The sequence below is a fragment of the Panthera tigris genome, chromosome D2, assembly GCF_018350195.1.
Source record: "Panthera tigris isolate Pti1 chromosome D2, P.tigris_Pti1_mat1.1, whole genome shotgun sequence".
NCBI lineage: Eukaryota > Metazoa > Chordata > Mammalia > Carnivora > Felidae > Panthera > Panthera tigris.
In genome coordinates, this window is record NC_056670.1 from 70,698,703 (window position 1) to 70,718,964 (window position 20,262).

The following is a 20,262-nucleotide window of genomic DNA, read 5'->3' on the forward strand; positions in this document are numbered from 1 at the left end:
AGGGGAAAATAAGTCCCTAATCCTTGCGGCACTGGCAGTAATGATGGGCACAGATGGTCCCTGAGAACAAGAGGCAAACTTCCCCCGTGCTAGAGCCATGGTGAGAAGAGATCTGTGGTCAGGTGGTGGCCCTTAAAACCAGTGGACTCATCTCTATCCCAGAGAACCCCTGGGCCTTCCCAGGATCCGAATCTCCTTAGGTGACTCCCTCCCCTTTCGTCTTATATTCCAACACTTGCATTCTTCACCCTAATCAGGTACTTGTTAATTTATCATGTAGGTTAGGTGCCCAGCTCATCTCTGGCTCATAATGCCAGTGGTCCTTCCAAGGGTATAGATTCTGAATGACCGAGATTTATCCTGCACAGTACCTAGCTCCTAGCACAGTGCCTGCCACCTGCTGAGAGATGCTTAGTAAATTAATGATAACACAGAGAACATTAAAGACCTGCTTTCCTGCCAAGTCCAGGGAGGGCTCAATGACACATCAGTAGAGCCTCCTCGAGAAGGAAGAGCTACCAATTAGAGAGAAACTATTACAGCGAGAGTTCCTTTAAAGTTGAAAAAAAAAAAAGAAAGAAAGAAAGGAGACATGGGTGGGGCCAAGAGCCTCAAAAGTAAAATGGCTAATTAAATTCATGAATCTGTACACACATTTGACGGTTCACATAGCCAACAACACCTGATATAGGAAAAATAGGGGAAACAGACCATTTAAGTCACTTAAAAATAGTCCAGAGATGTGCCTTCCACAAAATAATACACCCCACTAACACAGTGACCTTTTTTCTAAGAACACGGTGCAGCCCAGTTCACCTTCTAGCTCTCTCTACCACTTTAATCCATGTGTCAGCATGAGGTATGATTCTCGTGAAAAGTATTATAAAGAAGAGTAATACCAGGCTCAGGGAGTTTCTATTCCATTAAGATCTTCAAGATACGTGGTCTTCAAGGGCGGTCAAGGTCATGTGGTGCAGTCAGAAGCTAGGGAGCCTGCAAGCATCGAGAGCAGGGGGGGAGGAGAGACAGGGACAAGACCTCTCAAGGCCCATTCTGTTGTCGACTGTTCCATGAAAACCCAATCGCCAGTGTTCCTGCAGCCCGCTCCCACTGCTGGGGCACGTCCCTGGCAATGTTATGCTCTAACTGACCCACTGGTCACCAAACTTGGCAGAGCTCATTTGCTGTGGCAGCTGTAACTGCCTCTTAAAGCAGAAAAACCTGTCCAGCATTCCACCCTCTCAGATGAAATCTCAGAGGCGTGTTCATCAGCACGTTGCCCTTTCCCCCCTTTTTGGAAAGGAATGGCATTTAGAGACAGGCCCTGCAAAATCCCAGTGTTCTGAATTGATATCCTGACTATCACCCCAACCTTTAAAATATGTTACAATGGAGAGGTACATGTCAACAAACAGATCTTTTAAAAGATTTAATTTCTAAGTCATCTCTAACCCAACATGGGGCTCAAACCAAACCCACAACCCCCAAATCAAGAATCACATGCTCCCCTGGCTGAGCCAGCCGAGTGCCCCAATGGTTAGATTTTAATATAAAAGAGAAGGCTGGGTGTCTCCAATGCCTAAAGTACTATTAATTGTATGCAAACACCAGCTGTAAGCATATCGTTTAGAGCAGAAGGTAGTAAATCAAGTCATCTAACTAGCTAATGCTTTTAAGGTGTGCCAGGAGAGAAAGGACAGGATGAGGTACTCTTATTAAAGAGGGATGGGTGGGCAGGGAAAGCTTTGTTAAAACTTTAAAGCATCAGGGAGGGATCCAGCTACAAGAATAAGAGACAAAATTTAAGCATGGTTAAACTTGTTCATTACATAGCCATTCAGAATATCCTTCTCTTTAAAGAATAGGTAATTAAAATATATTATCAATTTTCCCAATGGAGAATACTTTTAAAACAATGCAGAGTAGTGAAACTCCTTCTGTTTCAAACATAAGGTGTGCCTGTTTTTGAGTCTCAGAATAATCTGCCAACCTTCCAATTTAATTATGACCGAGATTCAAGTCAACTGTTGAGTGTTCTAGAGATATACTTTCTGTAAATTCCAGCTGGCAGCCAGTGGAAAGACTCCAAATCCCTTAAAAATATGCCACGGAGTGGAAAGAGAGTAGTCAAAAAAAGGAAAAAAGAAATGAAATTCTTTTGAAGAAATTTCTTCCCCCCACCCCTCCCGCCAGTTTGACCTCAAAAAATATAAGCAGATATATGGCTCACTCTGTTTACTTATAATCTCTCTATCACGTAAGGTTTTCTAAAACCTGCCCTATCTTTCCTGGAAATCAAAACTAACATCCACTCTTCTTCCAGTCCAGGGAAAACAGAGGGCTTCAAGTTTATTCAAAATAGAGACATGCAGACATCTTGAGATATTCTCATTTTATCCCTTTCACTTAGGAGTAGGGATAGAATCCTAGTTTCCAACTCTGAATACCAGTAATACATTAATACTCATTAATATGCACGGTATCATCATTAGCGTTTAGATTCTATCTTTGAGGAGAGCCCAGAGATTACCCAAGAATTTAGGGGCCTTTTGTGACATCACCTGATGTCACCCTTCAGAAAGAATAAGGGGGAACTAGTTTCGGCACAGCTGGCTTACCGCCCGCTGTCAGCTTTAAACGTTCTTATTCTGATGTGTGTCTACTTTTGTCTTCCCAGGAAAGGTCTAAGGCAGGTCAATAAAGAATATGAAACATTTCCAGATTTTTAAGTCAGCGCCGTCTTTCAAAATAATGTTCATTTGCCGGAGAAAGTTTCGCGGCACAAGAAGCCAGCACGAACACTTCATCACGTATAGAGTGTGCCAACCTGCGGTCCCTGTGTGTGTCTCAACAAGCGTGTACTTGTGAAGTGCAACGTAGCCGGGCTCCCCGGTCCCACCTGTCCTGGGTAGGAAGGCAAACCCGAGCTCACTGGAGGGCCTGGTAAACCGAGGAGAGCAGCGTGATCACAAGTGAAGGTGGGAGGGTCCAGGGCATATCTGCCTTCCACGGATTTACCCACCAGCCTATTCGCCGGAAGCCAAAATAAGTCACCATCCCTTATCTTAAGGGGTCCAGCATCAAAAGAAGCATCAAATGAATCGACACAGTCTGCTGGTTTCAATGGAGCAGCCTACAAGATTGTGTCGGGCCGCCTCTGAAGTTGGGGTGTTGTCTCCCAGTCCCTGGCGAAGCTGATCAGGATAAGCTGGGTCACTCCTGAAGCCAGCCTCACCGGGGAACAAACTCCCACAAAACACAACTGTAAGGGGAAGCTTTCTAGAGATGGCCTCCAAAATCAAAGCACCTATGTTGCCTCAGGCAGGGGCAGAAAAACTGCTTCATAAAAAGGAAAGAATTCATCTCAAAGCTAGGTTAACACAGAAGTATTGTCATGGAAATGGGTTATAAAAGAAAAAGAGAGTACAGGAGCAGCAAGGGGAATCACAGATTTACTCACAGTCACTAAGGGCTCTTTTTAAAGTGCTCCGGGCACCTGGGTTGGCTCAGTCTTCAAGCGTTCTATCAGGTCATGATCTCGAGCCCTGTGCTGCCAGCTCGGAGCCTGGAGCCTGCTTCAGATTCTGTGTCTCCCTCCTCCTCTGCCCCTCCCCTCCTCACGCTCTGTCACTCTCTTCTCTCTCTCTCTCTCAAAATTAAATAAACATAAAAAAATTTTTTTTTAATAAAAAAATAATGCGCTTCAACAAACCAATCTAAAGTTAATTTAATTTAGCTGGATTCCTGCTACAAAATACTCATGTTGTTGTAAAACCCCATTATATTAATAATATCTTTAAATATGCTGATATATATGTATTTTATACAAAAACATGTTATGCACATAAACAGAGTATTAACGTATTATAATAAGCATAAAACTATTTTAACCAATGGAAATGTCCCTGAATCTCTCCCTTTTTTTCTTTACTTTTCTTTTAATATTTATTTATTTTGAGAGAGAGACAGAGAGAGTATGTGCGCGCGCGCACACACACACACTACACACACACACACACACACACACACACACACACACACACACGAGTGAGCGGGGGATGGGGCAGAGAGGGAGGGCGAGAGAATCCCAAGCAGGCTCTGTGCTGCCAGCAGAGTTCAAAGCGGGGCTCGATCCCGCAAACCTGTGAGATCATGACCTGAGCCAAACCAAGAGTGGGACACTTCACTGACTGAGCCACCCAGACGCCCCTGTCCCCATCTCTAAAGATGTGGTCTACCCCAGGCGGCACATGTGGCCAGGTTTACAAAATGAACAGTCAAACAAACCTTGGTTGTCTTCAACCGTTTGATGAGGATCCATGAACTCAGTCTGCTCCCAGGTCATTTACATGCACAAACCTTAGAGCTAAGATTTCAGCTTTTCTTCGCAAGGTGGCTGGGCACACGGAAGGACTACATCCACTCCTCAAAGGAAAGGCTGGCGCCCTGGCGTTCCTCCCAGGAGTTCGTGGGCTGAGCTGGACTCCAGAGAGGGGTGTGCCATCCAGAGGGTGTGCCGCAGCCAGCTCAGGAAGAACGAGAAGTTTCCTGCAGGATTCTAGCTCCTTCCTCCCATACAGAATCCTCACCCCCTTCTCCCAGCTCTGTCTCCTACCAATTCTAAAGACCAGTCTTAAGAACACATCCATTCACCTGAAATCACACCTGCAGAAAATCATCCTTCCTGGGAAGCCACCATTAAAACACGCCCGGAATAGTCCTTGGATTTTCCTCCACTCTGCACAATCCAGAATCCAGATTTTGGTCCCCGTCATTTCACAATAACTCAAACACAGGAGGCCAAGAGAGAAAAGATTGATCTTCCCAAGCCTTCTGCCTTCTTTTTTCACTTAATGAATTATTATCTCACCAGATGGGCTCTTACTGCTTTTTTTTTTTAAATACAAGGATTTAACAAAAATACTATAACTCCGGGGGGTTCCTTTTACTAGCAGCCTGACTATTCCTCATGGCTTTGGATGTTGTTCCCTGATAAAACACTGGTATGAGGCAAGCCATGGACTTTGAGCCTGTTTATATTAGGTACAGGCTGTCTGAAAACAATGACCTCATCCGGAAAGGCTCAGGAAAGAGGCATTTTTCCCTTCAGTCCAGAATGCGCTGATGCTGGGTTGGATTACCTGCCACCCACAGTCCAGCCTTTTTTGAACACCAGGGCTTTTGCAAAATGGAAACGTTATGAGGAGACAGTTTAAATGGAAAAAGACACTTCGGATAAATATCCCCAGCGTCGGATACATTTACGGGGCTACGAGGAAGGAAACTGGCCTAATTGTTTTAAGCGTGAGGGTAAACATTTAATAACGGTCATAAAGACACAGGCACCAGCACCCATTCTGAGATATCAGGTTAATCGAAAGCCCATAATCTATCCACTGGAAGGAAAGACCACAGGATCACTTGTTTCAATGCAAAGTTTGATTAACTGCACGTCCCCAGCTTACTTTCTTCCTTGTGTAGGTGGCTTTTTGGTTTCGTTTTGAAACGGCTCTGGAGATAGCCATGCTCCTGGATTACCCCATCGGCCCTCCTCCTAGTCCAGGCCACTGCCTGGAACTCTGTGCCTTTGATAATGTCCTCCTGACTTGGCCGAAGCACCAGGCGCCCGACACGGTATCACAACTGGACCACTCTTCGATAAAATGCTTGGCATCTGCAGAGCTGACTTCTGTCAGCTGCTGCCGAAAGGCCAGTCACATTGATTGAAATCTTCTGATTATGCCTAATGCCTAACATTCTCATGACTGTGATTTCATGCTTCACCCGAATGTTTTTTTGGTGAGTGTCTTGGGATTCTACCAAATGATGGAACAAAAGTCTTTCATGACTGCATAAAAAAAATTTTTTTAATGTTTATTTTTGAGAGAGAGAGAGAGAGAGAGACAAAGGGAGGGGCAGAGAGAGGGAGGCACAGAATCCGAAGCAGGCTCCAGGCTCCGAGCTGTTGGCACAGAGCCAGACGCGGGGCTCGAACTCACAGACCGCGAGATCATGACCTGAGCCGAAGTTGGATGCTTAACGGACTGAGCCACCCAGGTGCCCCATGACTACATGTTTTTCTTTTTTAAATAAGCTTTATTTCAAATGTAATGGAAGCTGGTTTTTTCTACTCCCTTGAAATCTCAGATTCTGATTCCTACTGGATTTTAAATGAAAGGGGGGAGGAGAAACCATGTGTACTGGGCGACCTGTTTTCTGGGGCCAAACCGGGACTCTAGTTGAAAGCAACTTGCATGGGTTCTTTCCTTTTTGCAACGCAAGGCTGGCCGGGGGTGGGGGGCAATCCAGTATTGAAACTTTGGCGTTTTGAACAGTTAGCCCATAAAGTAGCTCCTTCTAAGCCATGAACCCCCCAGATTTGGCTTCCGTTAGTTGTGATTTATTAGAATCCAGAAACCAATTGCTTAAAAACTGTTTAAAATGTTCAACAACAGGGGAGCCTGGGTGGCTCAGTTGATTAAGTGTCTGACTTTTGGTTTCGGCTTAGGTACTGATTTTGCAGTTTCGTGGGTCCGAGCCCCACATCGAGCCCTGTGCTGGCAGCACGGAGCCTGCTTGGGATTCTCTGCCTCTCTGCCCCTCCCCCACTCGCACTTGTCTCTGTCTCTCTCAAAGTAAACAAATAAACTGAAAACATAATAAGAAACTAAAATGCACAATGATTTTCTAATTAACATGGCAACAGTACTTCTACAAGGTCATTTCAAGATCAGAGATACTGCTGTGTGTTCTTTTCCTTGTATCAGTCATTTAGGAACCTGGAGTACAAGTGTCTCCCTCAGAACCCCTCGAAACTCTTCCCAGGAAAGTGGTCATCAGTCAGCAAAATTAATAAGTAAAAAACGCTTTAATTTGCATATTCACCTACAGTCAAGAAATGCTTGATTGTGCATCGTTAGACAGGTTTCTTAACCACAGGACTTCTCAGAGACATTAATAGGCATGTGTGCCTTGTTAACTCTGTAAGACAAGAATAAGGTAAGAAGCATTTCCTAAATTTATTTGGCCAGAGAACCTTAACCCCGGCACAAATCATAACTTAGCACAACACGCCATTCAAAGGAAGAATGCTAGATGGGATTTTGGAGATCACTCACTTCATAGCATCAGAGATGAGAAATCTGAAAGCCAGAGGCATTTAGGGACTTTCTCAAGGCTGCAGAGAATGTACAAGCAGGTCAATTCTGCCTGGGAATGTTCAGTGCTGCTGTCTGGGGGGCTTCAACGGGCCACAGTGCCTGGCTCCGTCTGCAGGGAAGGTGAGGTCCCCAGCCATGCTACCACGCTCTGGTGACAGAGATGCCCATGTTCTTAGGCAAACAGGACATCTGACAACAGACCACGTTAAAAGATCTGGCCAAGGAGATGAGGCCTACCATAATACAATTTACGACGAGAGCTGAGAGAGAAAAATAGCAGGTATCGGGAGCAAAACATTCACGGGGCCCTGACCTCACCTTTCAAACTCAGCAGAAGAGAAAGAAACATACTGCAAACTGAATTCCATACGAAAGCTGATTCCGTTGGGAAAGACGCAAACTACATTTCTTCAAAGGTCGTATTCAATAACGAAGAAGGCCCTTCCAGACCCTAACTAGAAAGGCATAGGGAAAAAAAGTTAAGAACACTTGTCATTTCCCTTAGCTTGGATTCTGATGAGAACTCTGTTAGCAGCCCGGAGAGCTGGCGCCATTCCAAGCTCAGCGATGTGACTCCGTTGGAAGGATCAACTTTAAGAACTAAAAGAAGCCGCTGTTCGCTCAGCTCTTAAACACAAAGCGCTCTTGCTGGTGGCTGAATCTAGAAATGGTCTTGACATCACACGGCTGTCTCTGTGCTATCACGCCTAGTTTCTGCTTATGATCTCCAGGTGGATCCCATGTAATGATCGTCAGAACGGGAAACGAAATTTTACGGGCTTTACTAAAATAATATCAACGCAGATTACATATGGTCATGTCTATCAGCTTTGTAAATTGCAGATAGAACAGCCTCATCACTAGTCATAGCTCACATTTACTGAGCTCACTCTCTGCAGGCACTGAACAGAGACTCCCTCACGGATTTCTTCTAACTCTCCGAGGCAGGGCCCGTTACCATCTCCATCTCAAAGATGAGGCAACTGAAGCCGAGAGAAGTTCAAGAAATTGTCCAAGGTCACTCCCCACCCCCAACCGTGAGAGACACAGCTGGGGCTTGGGCACAAGGATTCTGAATCAGAGGCCACGCTCCGGATGCTAAAAATTTCCTCACAAATCCTAAAACAGCTCGGGGAGGATCATTACATCAGAGAAAATGCCAAGCCATCTCCACACCTGAAATTATGAAGGGTTGATCCAGAACACGAGTTTAGCACTAGAAGAGTTAGCATAAACCCTATGGCTGCTAATGCTTGTTTGCAAAAAGTCTAAATATGGAAAAACGTGTGTGGTGGGGAACGGAGGACAGGGAGGAGGGGCATTCTTATTATGGATGTTGAAAGAATCATTTTTCTGAGCCATCTTCTGTTTTCATGAGATTCTCCTGAACTAATCTCATTCACAAAGAGACCCAGCCGATGGCTGGCACTGGTCTCCGCTAAGGCTGCGGTGAGGGGAGAACCATCATGGCAGACTGCTCCCCACACCTTATGCCCATTAGCCTTCCATGTTCAGGTTGGAGTTGCCAACCAACTCACTAGACCAGGGGGAGGCAGAAGACCCAAATGCTTGACCTGGCTCTATTGCTAACTCACCAACGATCCTGGGCAAATCACCAAGCTGTCTTCTAAATCTAGAAAGCGGGCCACTAACAACCTGGTCTATCTCCTGGTCTATCTACATCAGAAGACGTGAGAGCTGACAGAGTTTGCCCATATTTTCTGTCAGCTTTTTCTTCTCTCCTTTCTCTCTCCTCCTTCCTCCCTCTCTTTCTTTTTCTCTTTTTATTTTCCCTTTCTTTATTCCTTTTTTTTTGGGGGGGGCCACTATTTGTCAAAAAGGATTTGAGACGAAATCTCCAGCACACAGACTCTGGAGTCCCCACATGAAACAATACGCTGGATGGGACAGGGTAGTTAGTACATGGGGCTCCGTCACCTGACCTTCTGCTTATCCCAATCACTGCGTGACGATGCCTCCTAACATCTGCTGCCACGACCCCGAAATGGGGCCCGCTATCTTCCTAATGGTTATTCTGTCCCAGGGACTATGATAAGCATTTCTCACGTGCCTCTCTCAGTTTTTTCCTCACAGCAACCTTAGAAGGTAAGGACTTAGAAGACGGGTGTTACTAATTCCTCTTTAACAGATGAGAAAATGAAGCCGAGAGAGAAAGTAATTTTTCTCAAGACCGCGTGTAGGCAGAAGATCAGGGACTACAGTGAGATGTGATGCAATGACTCAGTCTGAACTTCTTTCAGCCTTCTCCCCGTTGTCCTGCTGAAAAAATCCACAATTACCACCTAACCAATATCAAGGATGTTGTTCATGCAAACCTTTTCTTTTTTTTTTCTTGATAAAGAAATATTCAATTTATTAAGGTTACAAATATTTCAATGGAGTTCTTCCTTTTTTATTGTATTTTATTTTTTACTTTTTAAAATTTACATCCAAATCAGTTAGCGTATCATGCAACAATGATTTCAGGAGTAGATTCCTTAGTGCCTCTGACCCATTTAGCCCATCCCCCCTGCACAACCCCTCCAGCAATGCTCAGTTTGTTCTCCATATTTATAAGTCTCTTCTGTTTTGTCCCCCTCCCTGTTTTTATATTATTTTTGTTTCCCTTCCCTTATGTTCATCTGTTTTGTCTCTTAAAGTCCTCATATGAGTTAAGTCATATGATTTTTGTCTTTCTCTGACTAATTTCACTTAGCATAATACCCTCCAGTTCCATCCACATAGTTGCAAATGGCAAGATTTCACTCTTTTTGATTGCCGAGTAATACTCCATTGTATATATATATACCACATCTTCTTTATCCATTCATCCATCGAGAGACATTTGGGCTCTTTCCATACTTTGGCTATTGTTGATAGTGCTGCTATAAACATGGGGGTGCATGTGTCCCTTCGAAACAGCACACCTGTATCCCGTGGATCAATGCCTAGTAGTGCAATTGCTGGGTCGTCGGGTGGTTCTATTTTTAGTTTTTTGAGGAACCTCCATACTGTTTTCCAGAGCGGCTGCACCAGCTTGCATTGCCACCAACAACGCAAAAGAGATCCTCTTTCTCCGCATCCTCGCCAACATCTGTTGTTGCAGGCAAACCTTTTCAAACAAAGAGGCAAGAAGTAGGAACAGAATTCTCTGTTGTCCACCCAGAGCTGAGGAGTTGACAGCAAGGGACTTGTTATCTCCTCACCCCCTTATCATTTCGTCTGCATTGACTCTCACACCCACCTGCCTAGCTGGGAAACAGGGGATTAAAAGGTATTCTGTATCCCCTACAAAAGCAACAGGCATTTCTCTTCAGTGACTCATTTGATATAAATAAGCTGTAGGAAGTGGGGAATTCCGATCTTTCTGTGCCTTTGAAAAAGTGGTGAAGATAAAGTCTGAATGGAAGAAAATTACTGCAGAATGAAGAGATTCTACCCTGCTTTCATGGTAAGAGGATCAAAGATTAGGTTAAATCATAATGATTTACTAGAGTCTGGATTTTTAAAAAAATTTTTTTTAATGTTTGTTTATTTTTGAGAGGCAGAGACAGAGCGCAAGCAGGGGAGGGGCAGAGAAAGAGGGAGACGGAATCCAAACCAGGCTCCAGACTCTGAACTGTCAGCCCAGAACCCGACTCAGGGCTTGAACCCACGAACCGCGACATCATGACCTGAGCCGAAGTCGGTCGCTTAACTGACTGAGCCTCCCAGGCGCCCTGCTAGAGTCTGGATTTTTATAATTTCTACACTAATTACCACTTGGCCCACAAGTGATATATGAGCACAGTAAGCGCCAAGTATTCATTCACACGTAGCTTCACCCCTAGGGAATGAAGGAGGACATTTAATGACTGTGCTATACACAGAGGGCAGCATTTTTTGTTGTTGGAGCATAAGAAAACAGAATAAACACCCAAAAGACACATACTTGCCCCGGCAATGCTACTACATCGCTGCATCGCACCTATACCTTCCACCGTGTGTATGACTCCCGCGCTGGTCCTCCACCTCTTTGGAAGCTACATTCAAAGTTAGTGGGAAGAGAAAATATGCCACATTTCAATAAGGATGAGAACTCCTCTTCAAACCACTGGCTCTGATTCAACTTCGCAGCTTAGTTTGGGGAGCTGTAAATTGAATTTAACATTCTGTATGATCCCACCTACTTCACAGTTTACTGACAGTAAAACATTCATACTTAGTCTCTAATGCAAGCAACCATTTACTTACGGTCCCATGCGGACTAATTATTCCAAAGACTTTCCTTGAGAGTCAAAGTCTTTGACTTTTGAGAGTCTTAATGGTTCGTCTCTGCCCACTTTCAACTTTCCTTTGAAAATCCAAAGGGACTTGGACAAGTCTCTAACTACAGATATGACAATTTTACACATACAATCAAAAGTCAAAACAAAAATCTTTCCACCCTGTTCCAAACTCAAGAGGTAAGTCTAGTTTAGGCATTTTAAGGATGCAGCAAAAACAACAGCATGCATTAAGCCTTTCAAAATAAGCCAACACTGCGGATGCCTTGCTAAATGTTTTTAGGCTTCCTAAAATCCAACCTCTGGGGTCAAGACAAAATTGTCTTTAGCAGTCAAACATCCCTTGCAAACAGAAGCCTCTGGACACCCCGTGTTCCCTTCCTTTAAGCACACAGACCAAGAGGGCGTGGAACTTGGGGGGCCTTTAGATCATCTAGTCTGGGTGTTTTGAAGCTCATATATGCATCATCAGCCTTTTCAGGGTTTGGTGAGGGACTGGGGGTGTAGGGTTGATTCTGGGTTCCACCCCAACTTCCACCGAAGAAACTGCCCCTCGTCTGCTTCGTTTTCTGAGCTTTCAGATGAGCCTTTGTTGGGAGAAAGGGTTCCACAGCTAAAAACAAAACATACTCTTTGAAAAATGCACATCCTGTCAATTCTTTCCATTTTGGAAAGGAGGAAAAGGAAGGTCAGTGAGTTAGTGACTCGTCCCAGGCCCCAGGATAAGTGAGCGGTTCAGGCAGGGGTTACAACAGCCACAGACTCTCAGCAGCGTTCTCCGCTGCACGTGCTATCCCCGAACTGCCAAGCACACAGCCCCCAACTGACAGGCCCCCTGTCCTTGTCCACGAATGCGCTCGGGTCCACCCGCTGCGGCTCTTGCTGGAACCGCCCACGGCCCTACAGTGCAGGCTTGCAGGTGTGCTGGTGGTCTTACTCTTGTTCTTATTCTAATATTTATCTGTATTCTTATTCTTACTTTGGCATTTTTAGAATACGAGGTGGGGGCAGGACAGTAGCAAGAGTCCTGCCAACGTAAAGTGAAAAATGAAAACTTTCTGAAGTTTAATGGAAATCAATAAAAAATAATATTGGGGAGGGGGCACCTGGGTGGTTCAGTCGGTTGAGCGTCCGACTTCGGTTCAGGGCATGACCTCATGGTTCCTGATTTCCAGCCTGGCATCGGACTTTCTGCTGTCGGGGCAGAGCCTGCTTTGACTCCTCCTCTGTCTCCCTCTCTCTGCCCTTCCCCTGCTCGCATGCGCACTCCCTCTCGCTCTCTCCCTCCCTCAAAAATAAGTGAACACTAAAAAAAAAAAAAAGAAGTCCTATTTGGTTGATAAAAGTTGAATTTACACTCACGTTAGGTGGAAGCAGGATCTGTCCTGCTTACTGTGACCTTCACGCTCAAAGTTTTTGTTACTGGGCAAACCACAGCTGAGCTGACGGTGTGGGGTCTAGCCCCAGGTGCCCTCCACAATTCCAGGCCTCTGCAGGTAGTCTGGGATTGCCTTTCCAATAAATGCCACAGTCACTGGCTTTAGCAGGGTAGACGTGCATTTTGTAAAACGTGAGGAAACCAAAGCGGGAGTCACAAAAACTGATAAATTAGAGTGAACCATTCCAGCTATTCCTAAGGGCTCTCATTTACACAGGGCTCCTTTACATAAACTCATAAAATGATCCTGGTTGCCATGCACCAGGTGAGTGCTCTGAGCAAGTTATTTTATCTATGTGTGCCTCAGTTTTCTTACCTGTAAGACGGGGGATAACTATAGCACCTACTTTATGGGGTGTTCTGAGAATCGAAATAAACAGTTCCTGGTACATAGTGACCTCTGTATAAATACTAGTTATTATCGTAGTTATTCTTTTTTTTTTTTTTAAATTAAGTACTAGACAGAGAGGCCAGGGCAAGGAAGTAGCAAGACCCCCGCCAATTTAAAAAAAGAAATGAAAACAAAATTGTTCTGAAGTTTCAGGTAAATCAACAGGAAATAACCATTGGTTGATAATAGTGGAATTTACAAACCAACTGGGATCCTAGTCAGCCTTACCGTCTACTCTAGGGCCCTACTGTTCCTAGACCCCTGGGGCAACAGCATGGCCGTCACCTGGGAACTCTCGAGAACTGTACAACCTCAGCACCAGCCCCTACTCCCACCTACCAAATCAGAACCTGCCTTTTAACGAGGTCTCCAGGCAATTTACATGCATGTAAAAGCTGGCGAAAGGCTGCTTTATGGCATCTACTGTGATTTCACCGTTTGTAGGTTAAAGGTAGAAGACCTCATTCTATAGTTACATTTCCATACATTATCCTAAATCCTACACCTCTGTCCATTAGCCCTCATGTTACCTAGTTTCACTAACCTGAGTCTCAAGGCAGATGTTCCTTTTGTGGGACAGAATGATAGTTCAGGACAGCATCCAGAGCCACAAAGTCACCGCTTGTTAATCACGTCCATGATTTTAAGATGTCATTATCATGATCATCCATCGAAGGCTAACACTTACCGAGCTCTTACGTATGCGAGGATTAACACAAGGTGCTTTCCATATGTTCTTGCCAGGTTACTCGCATTGCCCTTTCAAGTGGGCATGACTATCCCCATTTCACAGATGAGGGAACCCAGGCTCAGGGAGGCAACATCACACTTTCTCAAGGCCAAGTTCGATGGGGGAAAAGGGCCCTTCTGAAGTCCACTCTCTTATTACAAATTAATGCCTACAACATCCAAATCACATCTCTGTGACATGGGGAGTAGCAAGTAGCTCCCTTTTTCTGTAAGGAAAACTGAGAGCATGGGGTGCAAGAGCTATGTAGAATCAACAGCCGGAGACTGAGGTCGGAACTAGGTCCATGAGGGTTCAGGTTTTTCAAACTGAAGAATTCCTCTGCGAGAAATGCCAATGATAATGCAACGGCACTGAAGACACGGGAAGGGAAACCCCGTATGAAGTGAAAAGGACAGTTTCCATTCAGGAAGCTTTGCACAACCAAATCAAAGGGCTTCCGATTTTCATCTCGGCGGTCAGTAGCCTACTGGGGTGTCGGAGTCTTTGGCAAACCAGGACATCCAGATTTTTACTGCCATGATTTAAAAAAAAATTTTAACATTTAGTCGTTATTGAGAGACAGGGACAGAGTGCGAGTGGGGGACGGGCGGAGAGAAGAAGGAGACACAGAATCCGAAGCAGGCCCCAGGCTCCGAGCCGTCAGCACAGAGCCCGACGCGGGGCTCGAACCCACGGACCGCGAGATCATGACCTGAGCTGAAGTCGGACGCTGAACCGACTGAGCCACCCAGGCGCCCCGTATCGCCATCATTTGTGGCAACTGGTCGCATTTCTCAGTTGACACCCCGCACAATTATTCTCGCACCCCCGTGAAATTCTAATTACGGTCTCTCTGATTTCTCTTGCTACGGCTCTATACATCTTTGACCCCAAATTGCTGAGGCCTCAGCGAGATTCGTCCGAATCTTTCCCTGATAGCGCCAGCATCGGAAAGACAAAGACACCGGTTTTATTTATTTATTTATTTATTTATTTATTTATTTATTTATTTATTTTAAATGTTTTTATTTATTTTTGAGTCAGAGAGAGACAGAGCATGAGCAGGGAAGGGGCAGAGAGAGACGGAGACACAGAATCGGAAGCAGGCTCCAGGCTCTGAGCCATCAGCACAGAGCCCGACGCGGGGCTTGAACTCACAGACTGTGAGATCATGACCTGAGCCGAAGTCGGACACTCAACCGACTGAGCCACCCAGGTGCCCCAAAGACACCGGTTTTAGAATCAAGAGGTCGGGGCTACCGTCCAGGCCCCCCCAGACTTTCCATCTGCATCCCTGAGGGCAGCAGGGAAAGGAGTCAGGATTCGTTGGCTTAGGATTCTGTACCAGTTTGTGAGGGTCACGACCACCACCTACCACACGCCGGGGCTCTTAAGCAACAGAAATGCCTTTCCTCACGGTTCCGGAGGCCAGAGGTCCAGCGTCAAGGTGTCGGCCGGCGGGTCTGGCTTCAGAGGCCTCTCTCCTGGGCTTGCAGACTGAGTCTTCTCTGGGCTCCTCACACGCCCGTCACTCTGCCAGGGCACGTATTTGCTGTCTTTGTGTCCGAATTTCCTCTTCTTACAGGGACACCGGTCATGTGAGACGAGAGACCACCCTGATGACCCCACTTTAACAATTGCATCTTTAAGGACCCAATTTCCCCAAACGGCCACATTCTGAGGTACTGGGGTGGGGGAAGGGCTTCGATACGTGAATTTGGGGAGGACGCAATCCAGCTTATAACACACGCCGACTGGACCTTGTCGTCCATTCTCACCAAATCCTAGTGCTGCGCTGAGGCCGACTCCCCCGGTCTGGGTTCAGTAAGAACACGAATTCCTAATGATCTGAACCTCTCAGGCCCACGATTCGGAGCAGTCCGCAGGAGGGAAGAAGAGAACAGGGTTCCGGGCCAGACCTTCGCTTTTCCGGTCTGTGCTATCAGAGACCAACAATCCCTGGCCTCACTGTTTACCATGTGGCCTATCTTCTTCCCCACCCCCTCTCATCACACGCTTATGGAAGGTCACGCTGACGTGGGTTTTTAAACAGTGTGAGCGCTGCTCGTAAAACAGTCTGGGTCAGAGATGAACGGTTGCTCTGGAGGACGTATTGGTACACGCTGGAATGAAGGGCTGGGATCTGGCAGGCCGCGAGGCCTCTCGTGTCCCAGGGAGCAGGGGGTGTGTGAGTCCTGGGGGGCCGGCGCCCCCACCTTGGGCTTCCTGGACAGCTGTCCCGCACAGCAGGACAGCCAAGCGGCCAGAGTCAGCCCCAGGCTGGCCCACTCGCACCAGCAAATGCCAGCCAGTAGGAGGGAGGAAAAAAATCAACCCGGTGCGAGCACGGCAGGAGGTTCCGGGTTCACGCAGGGTGTGTGCAAACGGCTTCTAACAACGGATTGGACATTATGTGTTCGTGGGCACCTAAATCACGACGCAATAGGAACAGAGCAAGACAAAAGTGAGAGTGGCACTTGCTGTGAAAAAAGAAAACCCACATGCATCATTTAATCTAATAAACCTTAACTTAGATTGCTCTAAATTTCGATTTTAGTAATTCAGCTTTTGTTTTTTTTCCTAGAGAGAGAGTGGATATGCGAGTGGGGACAGGGGCAGAAAGAGAGACAGAGAGAGAGAGAGAGAGAGAGAGAGAGAGAGGGAGGGAGACAGAGAAACTCAAGCAGGCTCCACGCTCAGCACAGAGACAAACACAGGGCTCAATCCCAAGACTCTGGGATCATGATCTGAGCTGCAATCAAGAGTCGGTGGCTCAACAGACTGAGCCACCCAGGGGCCCAGTAATCCAGCCATTCTTTACATCATCAATTTTTAACGTTGGTTCTCAAAACCTGTTCATATTAATATAAAATCCTATATCTCCCTTAGGGTTTTAAAAGATGATTTTGGGGGCGCCCGGGTGGCTCAGTCGCTTAAGCGTCCAACTTCAGCTCAGGTCATGATCTTGCAGTTTGTGAGTTCGAGCCCCGTGTCAGGCTCTGGGCTGACAACTCAGAGCCTGGAACCTGCTTCAGATTCTGTGTCTCCCTTTCTCTCTGCCCCTCCTCTGCTCATGCTCTGTCTCGCTCTCTCACTCTCTCTCTCAAAAATAAAAATAAACATTAAAAAAAAATTAAAGTAAAAATTATGTTAGATTAATATATTAAATGTATTAAAGATTACATTTTAGAAACCTCTTGTACATGCAGACCCACACAACTATAGGGGAAAATAACACCAGTGAGGAAACAAAAAAATTAATCCCCCAAATAGAAATTTTCTTATTAATTCATTAACACAGATGAAGAAACGACTAAGAATTACTAGATGTTTCAGGAAAACAAACAGCACAAAGTGGGACCAAGATGAAAATACAACCACAGGATTCTAGAGAAAACATATAATTTATGCAACACGAGAGGACCTAAGTACAAATTCACACTCAAGTCATACCTCTAAGGTATTTGAGAACACATTGTATCCATGAAATTAAAATGGGGAAAAATTTAAAGGGGCCCAAGAAAAACAGAGTTTTGGGAAATTAAAAATCATTATGAAAATAAAAAGAAATTCAATGGACAGGCTAGAAATAAAATGTCAAGATCTCCAACAAGGTAGAGCAAAATATAAAAGGCATTGCCAATATGAAAGAAGAATTAAGAGAGATGAGCAGGGTCTATAGCATCCATTTATTAGGAGTCTCAGAAAAAGAGAACAAAGCAGAGGGGAGAAAATAATAAAAGAAAATTCCCCACTCCTGGAGACATTGGTCTTCACGGAGAATTGGAGAAGCCAGGTGCCAAATAAGATGAAGAAAAAAGATAAACTACAAGACACGTCCTGGTGGAATTTCAAAATTCTGAAGGTACAGAGAATATCTACAAAGAGATCAAGAGTATCTATCAGAGACCAAATCAGGTTACCAAGAAAGAAAGGGATTCAAGCTGCCACCAGACTTGGCCGACTCTCTGGATGTCAGAAGATAGTTAGAACAAAAAGCCTTTCAAGTTTTAAGGAAAACACAGCCTTGCATCTGGATATCTTTACCAGGTCCATCAAGCATGTGGGCAAAGTAAGACATTTTCAGACATGCAAGGATTCGATGGACCTCTCATGCACCCTTACTGAAAAAATTAGCTGAAGCTTAACTCAAACAGAAGGAAAAATTAATCTTCAAACATAAAGCTACTAATTCCAAGAAAACGTAGAATTAGTTTAAGAGTCAAATGGGGAGGGGTGGGAATCCCATAATGGCTTTTCTGCAACAGATCTACAAGCCAGTGAGTCCAAATTAGAACATGGTCAGAGGGCTCCAAGAAAGCATCTTTAAGAAAGTATATTTCATTCAACAAGTTAGTATGATTAAGAGGGTGGAAGATCGTGGTGACGTTATTGACACATACATTTTGCTTACAAAAAAAAAAAAAGAGTTGGAATTAAAAGTTGTATGTAAATTAAAAATCTGAAGAAGAAAATCACAGTCCAAATATGAAGCAAACTAAAAAATAACATAATTTTGAGCAAAAAAAAAAAAAAAGAATTTTGGAAAAGGGCACTTTGATGATGATGCTTTGATAATAATGCCAGAACATTCCCTCACAGTAAAACAGACTGAGTGCACAAAATTATAATTCCTTCTCTACAGGTCCAATCACATACCCCTTCTGAAGTTAAGAACATTTACAAAATTTCAATATTACAAATGCTTTCTGCTGGTTTTCAGAGCTAAAAAATCAACTTATAATGAATAAGAAAGCATAAAAGTTAGAAGATTTCGAATATTATAAACCTTGACAGGGTAAGCAGAGAGCAGTGGGAAGGCAGGGCAAATGGGGGTTGGAGGAAAAAGAGATAGGGAGTGGGGCTATCTCGCTCATTTTATATCCCAGGGAGTCGAGGGGTATTGTCTAAGTCAGAAGAAAACCAGCATGTCATTTAAAGTGATAAAGACAACCAATCGTAAATTTAAAACTAATGAAACTCTGGACATGAGTATTAAATCTAGTTAAGGAATATTGTTGAAAGAAGTGTAAGAGTTACTTAGAATATTATTACAATTACAGTGGTGCCCACTGAGAGTAAAAACTAAACTTGTCCAAGACAGTTACATATGTTATAAAAGGGCAAACACAAGGATCCTTGTGGTGGTGGAGCTGTTCTGTGTCTTGACTGAATCAAGGTCAATATACTGGTTGTGATATTTTACTACACTGTTGTAAGGTGTTGTCCAGTTCCAAGACAGAAGGAGGCAAAAAAGTTACCTAAGTGAGTATATCCTTTTTTTAAAATATTTTTTTTAACATTTATTTATTACTAAGAGAGAGAGTGAGAGCAGGGGAGGGGCAGAGAGAGAGGGAGACACAGAATCTCGAGCAGGCTCCAGGCTCCGAGCTGTCAGCACAGAGCCCAACACGGGGCTTGAACCCATGAACTACGAGATCAGGACCTGAGGTGAAGTCGGAAGCTTAACCAACTGAGCCACTCAGGCGCCCCTAAGTGATCATATTCTTAATTCTACCAGAGGATTCTACCAAGCGAATCCACTTCTTTTCTTTTGCCAGCTTCACTGAGATAATCACTGACAAATAAAATTGCAAGGTATTTAAAGTATACACCAGGATGGCATGGTGTATAAAAGATTCCCACCCTCAAGTTCATTAATACATCACATAGCTACCTTTTTTTCCCCCAGTGAGAATGTTTAAGATCCACTCTCTTAGCAAATTTCAGTTATACATTACAGCAGTACCAGCTACAGTCATCATACTATATGTTTGATCCTCAGAACTTGTTAAACTTACAATTGAAAGTTTGTGCTCTTTTACCAATCTCTCCCTATTTCTCCCACCCCCCGGGAACCAACAATGTACTTTTTGTGTTGATGAGTTGGATTTTTTTTTTTTTTTTAGATTCCACATATAAGTGATTCCCTAATACATTTCCAGATTGTATAAGCAATAAGTTAATTCATTGCATATCATATGATCGATTGACTTTTCACAAAGGCCCCAGTGCGATTTAATGAAAGAAGGGGTCTTTTTAATAAATGATGCTGAAGCAATTGGCATCCACATGGGGGAAAAATGAGCCTCAATCCCTACCTCACAGCACACACAACATTATTCTAAGCTGGATCATAGATGTAAACCTAAAACCTAAACCCGTAAACCTTTTAGAAGAAAACAGAATCCCTGTGTTACCTGGGGCTAAGCAAAGTTTTATCAGACAGGATACAAACAACACAAGCCATAAAAAGTTGATAAATCAAACTTCATCAA

At 44.5% G+C, this 20,262-nt stretch overlaps 1 protein-coding gene across 7 annotated transcripts in view; it reads right to left on the reverse strand.

Moving 5' to 3' along the window:
* Positions 1-20,262, reverse strand: part of ABLIM1 (actin binding LIM protein 1) — a 293,808-nt gene that overhangs the window by 206,523 nt on the left and 67,023 nt on the right. For 2 of the 7 annotated variants that reach the window (XM_007084839.3, XM_042960675.1), the window contains exon 1: positions 4,288-4,438. The exons of 1 other annotated variant lie outside the window; for it this stretch is intronic. In XM_007084839.3, coding sequence (XP_007084901.2) covers positions 4,288-4,345 — 58 coding nt within the window. In that variant the 5' untranslated portion in view covers positions 4,346-4,438. Of the gene's footprint in view, positions 1-4,287; positions 4,440-20,262 lie in introns of those variants that run through there. 4 more of the 7 variants (XM_042960678.1, XM_015538780.2, XM_015538779.2 and 1 more) reach the window with 3 other exon arrangements.